At 40.9% G+C, this 10,019-nt stretch overlaps 1 protein-coding gene across 1 annotated transcript; it reads right to left on the reverse strand.

Moving 5' to 3' along the window:
- Positions 1-4,416: 4,416 nt before the first annotated feature.
- Positions 4,417-8,672, reverse strand: SYPL1 (synaptophysin like 1; the record flags this gene model as incomplete). The annotated part of the gene is made up of 5 exons (XM_082074937.1): positions 4,417-4,548; positions 5,388-5,576; positions 6,480-6,684; positions 7,797-7,915; positions 8,604-8,672. The coding sequence occupies 5 exons, from the start codon at positions 8,670-8,672 to the stop codon at positions 4,417-4,419; spliced, it is 714 nt and encodes a 237-aa protein (XP_081931063.1).
- Between the last annotated feature and the right edge of the window lie 1,347 nt (positions 8,673-10,019).

Here is a 10,019-nt window from a genome sequence, read left to right on the forward strand (position 1 = left end):
CAAGCAGAGCCAGAGCCCTGACGAATTCACTGCACATCACAGAACACAGCTCAGCTCCACTGCAATACAAGTGCTAATATTGCTGGGCTGGCAGCTGGCATTTCAGTGTCCTGGCTCCAGCATGTGTTTGAGATGGGTTTGCCCACTGGGGTGACAGTGGCCATAGCGATATAGATCTGAGTAACTCCATTCAGCACCATCTGCACTGTGCACCGGTCTCTGGAGACCTGACATTCTCAGATCTCTCTTGGGCTCAAGTCCCTGTGGCTTTTCCCACAGGTTGCCTGCAAAGTTCTCAGCCACAACAAACACCATGCTAGCTCTCATGCTGGGGACTCTTCTGGGAGTTAACACACACATTTCAGATCACCAGTCACCACAAATTACTTGGTTCCTTGCATGCCTCCTAATGGTGATGGTTTCTATTCTCTACCATTGAATTCCCTATTGCTGGCCCATACTGATCCCTCAGCTCCATTTTCCCTTACTGCCTCTATCCAGCCTTTCTTCTTGCCGTGGGTTTCTGATCACAAATCCTCTCTTTACTATTACATCATGCATCATACTTCATTTTGCTCACTAGAGCTGCATAACTACAGCCTGCTACCAGAAGAATTCACACGGTGTGAGAGGATTTTTATGAGCTTGCTCCATGGATGGCTGCAGGAGAGATTGCTACCAGCTGAGGATATCTCACATGTAGAGACCTGGCAGATTTCCAGGCCCTTTGTTCCCTCAATACAGAGGGATCAAGCACACTGTACCTCCCGATAAAAATGGTGATTCTTGCACAGTCATGATAAAGCTGGTAAATCAGTAAACGGGAGGGTTTTTTTCTCCACCCACCCCTCCATGAGTAAACAAGACTGACTATTCCAGTGCTGCCAGGACAAACGTGATGTCAATTCAAAGGCAAAGGCTGCTCAGCCCTTTGTGGGTGTCCAGGGTAAATGAGAGCAGCTGCTTGCTCCTGCTGCACCATGCTTTCCATTCTGCCTCAGCTGCGGGACTCTGGCAGACATCAAAGTCAGCAGAACTGCGCATCCCTTGTGAAGGAAAACAAGTCTTATCCTAATGAGGCAGAAGGGGACATCCGTTTATTTTTCTATTTTAAAAATTTTGTTTGCTGTGGACTACACGCCACACTCACCTTAGCCTGCGGAGCCAGGACACCCTTAACATTTAGTGGTTTAGAACACACACATGCAGCTTGAATTTCTACAAAACATAATCACATATCTGTTGATCTGTATTTTACCAGCTGTAGTCCTGCCTGCCATGTCTGGTCTCCCTGTCTTCCAAAGGAAAGCACACTGGGGACAGGACACACTTGTTTCATCTACAAAACATGCAAGCCCTATGGAAAAACAGAATGTCTCTTTATTAAGTGCATATGAGATTTAAGTTTTTGTTTCAACAGTGTGCTAAGCCCTCCAACTTGTTTCAGTTGCTGGCTAGACCTTAGCCACCAATGAGGCATAAACTAATCTAATCCATTCTGTTCCCATATCTGCAAAAATACACAAAATCACCATTTTTAAACTAAGCCATTCCAATGGCTAACAGGGCTATTTGTGACAAACTCGGTTTGTCATAGAACTGGAGCTTCAGGTGATAGATAAGCACATAATAGACAAGAGCATAGTTTTGTTAAAAATATTGAAGATTAATAAAAAAATTTTAGCCGCATCATATGTAACCTTAAATTCCAAGGAATTATGAGATTGAAAAACTTAATCTATAGTTACCAGTTTGTTTGTTTTGTTTTTTTTTTTTTTTTAGACAATATGAAAATTCATAAAAGTTTAAGATTTTAGTGTGAAATAGATCTTTTAAATAGGTACGAATAATAACACAAACAGGGAACCTCTGACTAACAGACAGAAAAAAATAGGGGCAAACAATGAGGTGTTAGAGGAAAAAAACCCACAAACACCACGCACACACACACAAATCGAAACAAAAACGAAGAAAACCCCCCAACATTATTAATAAGGGACCTCCGAAAACAACCCACAAACCTTGGTTCTACGTCTTGCTCAAAACAGCGCTAACTTTGATCAGGTGACAAATACTAATTTGCTTCACATCTAGCACTGAAATTTAAAATATAGTAATGGAATTACCAAAGCATCTAGATATTGATCTTTGTAGTAACCTTGTACCAGTGATCCTATTATAGCTCACCATGATGAAATAGCACAGAGCTTTTTATCTCAGGTGTCTGTAGTTCTGCAAGAGTAAGAACAGAGAAGGTCCAATAGTTTTGATTAAAAAAAAAAAAATAAAGTCTTATGTGCAACAATTTGGGGTTTTTTTACTCTTATCTGTCCCTCTCTTCGTAACTATTTATAGTGATATAGATATGTTACAAAACAAGCCATCTGTGGCAACTGCCAGTTCAGGGCAGCATTAGGTAATACATTAACTGACTTCAAATAGGAATGAGGATTTAAGGTTTAAAGTTAGTATTTGGAACATCGAACTGATGCAAGCAAAGAGGCCAGAAAGGACACAAGAGTCATAGCAGGGAGAACAGTTGAGAGGCAGAACAGTCTGCGCAAGAGCACTGCAAAATAGCACTTCCTTATACTGATAGTCAGCCACCTGACTCAGTGCTTTACATCTCGATCAAAGCTCTGCATCCCATGCTAACTAGCACCAAAGCTCTGTAATCGCTATGTGCACAGCCTTTCCACAACAATCACGCTACATTTATAGCTCAGTGCAGTAGTTCTGGGTAGGGCCTGGTAGAAGAGTTGAAAGAAAAGATCACTCATCTTTTAATCCCTAAGTCCCAGTCTTCTCCTGCTGAGAGTTGCCTCTTGGGCTGCAGAAGGTCCAGGACACAGAAGGAAGGTCCTGAGAAGACTACATAATGATTGAGTGCCATACTTTCCATGCAAGAGTTAAAACCAAGTACCACTTCTATCCTGCCTCAAGAGGCCTTTGTAAGTGAGATAATACTTGGTACTTGAGTGACCACTGAGAAAAGGCCCAGCCTGTTCTCTGGTGGCAGTAACGCAGCTTGTACTGTTGAACAAGGAACAGCAGAAGCTCTTTGCTTTCAAATCCCTCATCCAGGAATGGGGAAGAAACAGAAGACCATACTCTGGGTATCTGAATGTTCCCCTTCTTACCTCTTCCAAAAGGTAATTCAAATGAAATTTTGGGCAGTTGTAAATAATACACCCCATTAGCATCACCCCCATGGGCTGACAGAAGGAACTGCAGGGCAGCACGTGGCAGCTCTAGTCTACAGGGGTGATAGACCGTCCCCTACCAAGCCCTCAAGTCTTCAGTGTAAAAAACAAACATAACACCAAAAACCAGCCTTCTGTAGCACAGATAACTCATTCAGGTAGCAAGGTCAGCAATAACTAAAGCCATGTCCCAAAAGCTAAAATGCTAGTATGCTTGCATTTCTGTTAGAGCAGTAAGGACTCAAGGCACATTCTTTCAGCAACAGTCATTTTATTATGCTCTTTGGACTGGAAGTTTACTACCAGAAAGTCAGTAGCTCTGTCACACTGTGCTATATACTCACTATTATGTCCATTTTAATCCTAAACTGTTTAAATGAAAAATTATCTGAACAATTGTTTATTAGATTCATCAAAACAAGCATTTGCTCAACACTACAGGGAGCCAGATATCTTAGAGGTCCACATGAGAAGAATCAAATACTGCTCCCAATGAATAAGCTGAACAACATCCTTTCGCACACAAGCACTGTCCACAGAAGCCCAGACACTAACAGTTAAAATATCTCAGCTTTGATTTTTATATACTTTTTTTAAAGCATTTAAATAATTTATTGCACACATATACATTCATCTTCGCTAAATGAGTTCAGAGATTGTCCTGAGCCATTACATAGGAGAAGCATATTAAACACAGGAATAATGTCCCATCAGCAGATTTGATACAGTAATCTGAATAGAATATCTGGAAACCAACATGTGATGTTGACAGCTCTGACAGTTTTACTCAGAAGGCTCTTGCAAGGTATCAGTGACAGGAAGAAACTGAATTGTATTTTCGCATTTACACTGCGTTTTTCAGCCAAACCTTGTTAGACCTACAGAAGTTGCAGTAATAACTCAGATGCAATTGCTTCTCACTCATTCCTCCTGTAAGGCTAATTTAACAACCTGAAAGGGTCAGGGTACAGATAACCTCAACATTTTGCTCTTCAAAAACTGTAATTAAAAGCTGGACAGCTTTGAAAGGCATGATGTATTTCAAGATAATTAAACACTTCAATTGGAATATCCAAGACCTTGTATCAAACCATAATACTTTGTACAAACTGCTGTTTTGTACGATCAGTTATCATTGAAATAAATCCTAATGGCTCCATGCTCTTGGCAGTGTGATGTAAAAGTGAAAGTACTTCAAAGTGTCACCTTGTTTTTATATTCCTCTTTGAGCCGAATATACTCCTGTAATTTGAGAAATTCTGTTTGGTCGGTTGTGCAGGTTGGTGTCCTTGTATACAAACCAAACATTTCCTGCCCATAAAAGCATATTAAGCAAGCCAAACACCTGTAGGTAAAGAAAAAGTGTTTTTTTTTAAGCCAGACCAAAACACAACAGAATATGATTTCAAGGCAAGCCAGAAACAACTACTATCTTTGGCATCCCTTTAGTACAGACAACATATTTCCACATACTTGAGAATATTACAAGCTGGTTTAGCAGACTTCTTTGGAAATCAGACAGTCAATTTACACTGTCCTTTGATGGGATTATACAAATTCTTCTTGGTCACTTAGCACCTCTGTGTATGCACATCCAGAGCACCAGCTTAATTATTACTGTGCTAATGAAAAACAGCCAGAGTTTTGAAAAGTAGGACTCACTAGAAAGATCATACAATAAGCCTCACTTGCTCTGCTGTGAATAGCTTTTTCTATGAACACAAGCCTGATATCATTGTATTACAAGGAACCTCCATTTGATGTGTAGAAATGTTCACAGTTGATTAAAAAGCTAGGTTCTGCACCAAAAGGTAGAGCAGTAAGCACAGTGTTTCCTCCTTAGTTGTATCAGTCAATGAACCACTTGGGTGGCTCAGTAACATATTTTAAGGTGCTCTCTGTTACAGGCAGAAATAATATGGACACTCAATTGTGTCTGGAAATACTGCATCTAATAGCTCTAGAGACACATCCTGCAAGTTGTTTCTCTTCATTTCTTTAAGGAAAGAAGTTTACTTTTAAAGAAAAAAAAGTGTTTTACCACAGTATTAATGGGCCTGAATGACTGATAAACCATAAAACAATCTTAAAGCAACACATGAAATCAATAGAACAGGGCTCTCAGGTGCCATTGGCTATTTTCTAACGCATTTATTGTACCCATATGGCAGAAGACACACATACCACAGACACGTTCAGAGTTTTCATGCTGGTCACAGAAGCAAAACGACAAGTTGTTCCTGGTGCTTTGCAGGCTTCAATTCCTGGAATAACACTGGCCCCTGTGGACATTTTGATGTCAGCAAGTGCCTTTGCCCAAGCAAAAGTACCAACCAGCCACAGAAAGGCTGTTATGGCAGTGACAGCCAAGTCCTACAGAAGAGAAGTACGCATTGTTAGGTTAAAAAAAATTTGCATGAACGTACATAAGAGAGTAAGGCAGAGACAGAATCAATCATATCACCAAAATAACTGCATCAGTGCTAATGATCACAAGCAAATTTAGCCATTAACAATGCTATAATTACAGCACAAGTTATAATCTGCGTGGCTAATCAGCTACAAAAATGTGTATGCCTTTTGCATCTATCAAGTATAAGCAATATTATCCTTTGTAAGAAATTAGTTTGTAGTAATCAGATGCCTAGTGCTTATGTTATAAAAATTTAAGTCAATGTTTAGTTAAGTGAGGGTGACAGGGGGGAAGGAGTGCAGGGGATTTAAGTCTGGATGGCTGATAGGAACCTTTCAAGCCAAATTTTAGCCTAAGTCTGTTTCTGGGTATGCTCTGAAATGTCTCATTCTGAGGAGCAAGCTTTGGTATTTAAGGAGACCAAAATGTACAACACAACCATTTCTCTCTGCTAATTGCATCTGCATGCACATGCTTTACACAGGGAAAACTCCCAGAGAGTAACAGAGGAGGTTCCACCTATCAAACAATTGTACATTGTATATAATTGTATAGAATTAAAATACCTTGTACAAAGGAGAAGTTGCAGTGAAGACACTGTTCACCTGAGAAGGTGAAACTTTATTCTACTCTTTGCTTCAATAGCTGCATAAGGTATGATGCCATGGATGTTCAAGGACCTGAGGTCCCTTTTTCTGTTTGAGTGCTGTAGTGACTAGTCTGAGAGATTTGCATTCATGGTACAACCAGCTTTTGTAACTACTGAATATTCATGAGTTTTTCAGATATTCTTGTGTTAGCAGTAATTCTCATATCTTTGCTGTTTCAAGGGCAAAACATTACCATATCTTCGTATTACTTACAGTTAGTGGAAACTTGCTGTTTTGCTGATACACGTGCTTATATCCAATATATACCACAAGGGCAGCCATACAGTAGAGGAATGCCAACACCGCAAGTGTAACAAAGAACTGCACAGAAGAGGAGAAGTTGCCCACGAGATAGACGTCAGTCCAAGTACCACCACAGCGTTTTGGGTCTGGTGCACTAAATACAACAGTATTCAACCTGCAAAGATTATGTCTTTCATGTAGTTAGATTTTGCTATACACTGGAATCTTCATGTAGTTATACTTCACAGTAACAGTTCTTCAGCATTGTGGTTGTGTAAGTTTACTCCAAAAGGCAATTCATATTTGCATAATGTATCAGTTATACAATGCAAAAATTTGTCAAGATTCTGAAGATTGTTCTCCATCCTACATTGAGATATACAGCAGAAAATTCAGAAGAATCATTGATCTTATGTTTAGAGGAACTGAAAAAAAGAAACTCTGAATTGGAAGCAGACTTAAAAATATTTTGGAGACTGGCAGTTAAGTGAGGGGGGTCAGGACTTAAAAGGCACTAAGTTGTATTACAGAAAAAGCAAGTACTGAGCCTTCAAGTACAGAAGTTCAACAAAACCTGTGACCAGCACAGAATCATTTCAGATTTCTAGTCTCCCCTCCAAGTGCTGTTACAATGCTCGTTTTTGTGACCAAATTACAGACTTCTATAGTAGTTTTTATTCCCTGGCCTAACTTCTATACTTACACATATGCTTACTGAAGACACACAGAACTCCAACTCTGCACTTGTAACTGTGCAGTTGTGATAACAAAGGCCAAGCTTTCCTCCTCATGCTCCAGGCAAGGAGCTTGCCTCTACAAGAGTGCTACAGTTACAGTGGAGTATATAGTCTTTACATACTCAACAGCCTTGCCAACATCATAGCTGAATAAACTGAAAAGTATTTTCCATTCAGTCTTAAAAAAAAATAATCTGGACCTCCAAAGCAACTACAAATTGATGATGAAATAGGCTGTTTAATTGTATTGTTTTGCTTATTAATTACCTTCTGTTCATACATTGCTAGATCAGAGCCTAAGGTAGAGTGATACAAAGCAGTAATACAGCCTATTGCCTTTTCTACCTACTTCTCTTTATAGGCCACTGACAACAACAATGCTTTGAACAATTACAACTAAATGTTTATTGCCACTATAGAGCAAGCTAGAAGTTTCACATGTTCATTCAGATATATGCAGTAAGTACATATTCATAGAGAGACAGCTTGTGAAGAAAAATTAATAAGAAATAATTAGTGTATGAGTGACAAGTGAAGAACTAATACTCACCTGAATGGATAAGAAAAAGCAGCTGTAATTGTTTTGTTTACCACACCTTTGCAGGAAACTAGGAGGGTAGTTTCGCCTTGAAAGCCTCCACACGTGGCAAAAGCAAAGATGGAAAAAATCTGTAGGAATTGATACGTAGACATGTTTGTACACACCACCAGAGCTCAAAGGAAACAAGTTCAACACTTTAGCTGAACCAGCTAATGGAAGCAAGAAATAGGCACTAACTCATCAACGGGAAAGCATAAAGTGACATCAAGAGGTAATGAAAGTATTGAGTTTCTATAATCCCAAACACATGAGCAACACCACTAACAAATGCCAATTTAAAAGCGTTTTGTCTCTTCGTAATGCTAAAAGCCATCACAGCACCTCTTGTAGTTAGTAAAGGAAGCACTTTTCAGAGTCTCAGACACCCACAACAGCATACTTAGATTAGCTAGAAGCTACATGCTCAGAGTATCACACACCAACTTGACTCTATGAGTAGCTCTTGTTTTTCCTTTGGTCTCTAAGAAAATCCTAAACAGAACACACAGCAGCACAAGCTACTCAACAAAATCTGTAATGAATACATAGATATTATATATCTACAGGACTGTTTTCTTTCCTCCCAGCCAGAGGACCTGGCTGAAGAGCAGCTCTACATTGACCATCTACCACCAGTGACATGAGGCAGGGAGTGGGCAGCCCATGAGCACACACCTCTTCAGCCCTACCCATCCAGGACACCGGAACAAAGCCAGGCCTGGGAAAGAAGAAGAAACAGCCCCACAAGGAGAACAAGGCCTTCCCAGCCCTACTCACCCACTCAAGGACCTTAATGAAACCCAAGGGCTCCATGAGCAAGCCAAAGTCCAACCTCAATGGAGCCATCCTGGGAGACACCAGAGCAGCCTGCAGAAACCCACACCACCACCAGCCCACAGGTGCAGTCTTCCACAGACACCTCCCTATAAGGTCCACCCCTGCTCCTCCCTGCCACACCCCTCCACACCCATCATATCACATTGGGGATGGCCCCACCCCTGTAAACCTCATGCTGGGGTTGGTCCCACCCATAGTTACCTCACACTAGGGTACTTCAGCCCCAAATCAGAGGCTGGGCCCTATGGGAAGGGAGAGCCCAGGTGTGTGGGTGGGTGCCACTGCTATGGAGGACCTTGTCTGTGGGCCAGGGAAATGGATGATGAGCCAGCTGAGAGTTTGTGGGCTAGGATTAAAGAGAGGACAGACCAACATGGGTGATGGTAATGTGGCTGTCTGCTACAAACTACCTGATCAAGAAGAAGTAGAGGAGACATTCTTTAGATAACCAGAAAGTGGTCCTGTTCCTCAAGGGAAACTTTAAGTACCTACTGGAAGGGCAACATGGCAGGTCACAAGCAATTCAGGTGGTTTCTGGAGGGTAGTGATGAAAAGTCCCTCATACAGGTGTGGGGAGCTTACAAAGTGAGGTGCTCTATGGGTGGAAATATATGAAGAGGTTTCCAGGTTGGAGAACACATGTGAGAACGGTAACAGTCTTTGAGCTGGCCTGGGCTGCAGTGCTGCAAAACACTGGCAGCGGGGTGAGATGTTCTCACACAGTTTGCTTCTCTGTTCAAGGCGGGTTTTTGACCTTAGCTTTCTGCGCAATGAGCAAGAGAGGCGCTGAGATCTACCTGCTGCTACAGGCTCCTGGAGGCAGTCCAAGTTTAAAGCTGTGGAAAGGATGGCTTTTTCCTTTCTTTCACTGCTACATTACAAATCCAGCTTGCGCCCAGCCTGGCAGCCTCTTCCCTGGCTGGTGACTTCTGCTTTGTTCTCGTTGATGCTTGTGACCATAACATAGACTGCACACACAAAATAGGGTCAATCCCCACTTGTCAAATTCTGATGTGCCTGTCCTTGAGGGTTATATGAACTTTTAAAATTAATAGAATAGTCTCCTTTATTACATGAAAATTGTGTTTTTGATACCTCAAAATATAATGAATTAGTATGACTGATTCTATTAATTCCAGTATCTGTAAATGTCTTTTAAATCTACTGTAACTATAGGGTTGCCAGCATCACTATTACAGTGGCTATAAATGTATGAGGTTGCTGTTAAAATCAACTTACAGATTAGTAACTAATTAATTAGAAATTAATAATGACTAGTTTGCCTGTCTATTTGAAGTATCCAAGGCTATGTGTTTGTGGGTATATAACACACCTGGTGCAGAGTGCAGTGAAGGG

This window comes from Streptopelia decaocto, assembly GCF_964273445.1.
Source record: "Streptopelia decaocto genome assembly, chromosome: 1".
Classification (NCBI taxonomy): Eukaryota; Metazoa; Chordata; class Aves; order Columbiformes; family Columbidae; genus Streptopelia; species Streptopelia decaocto.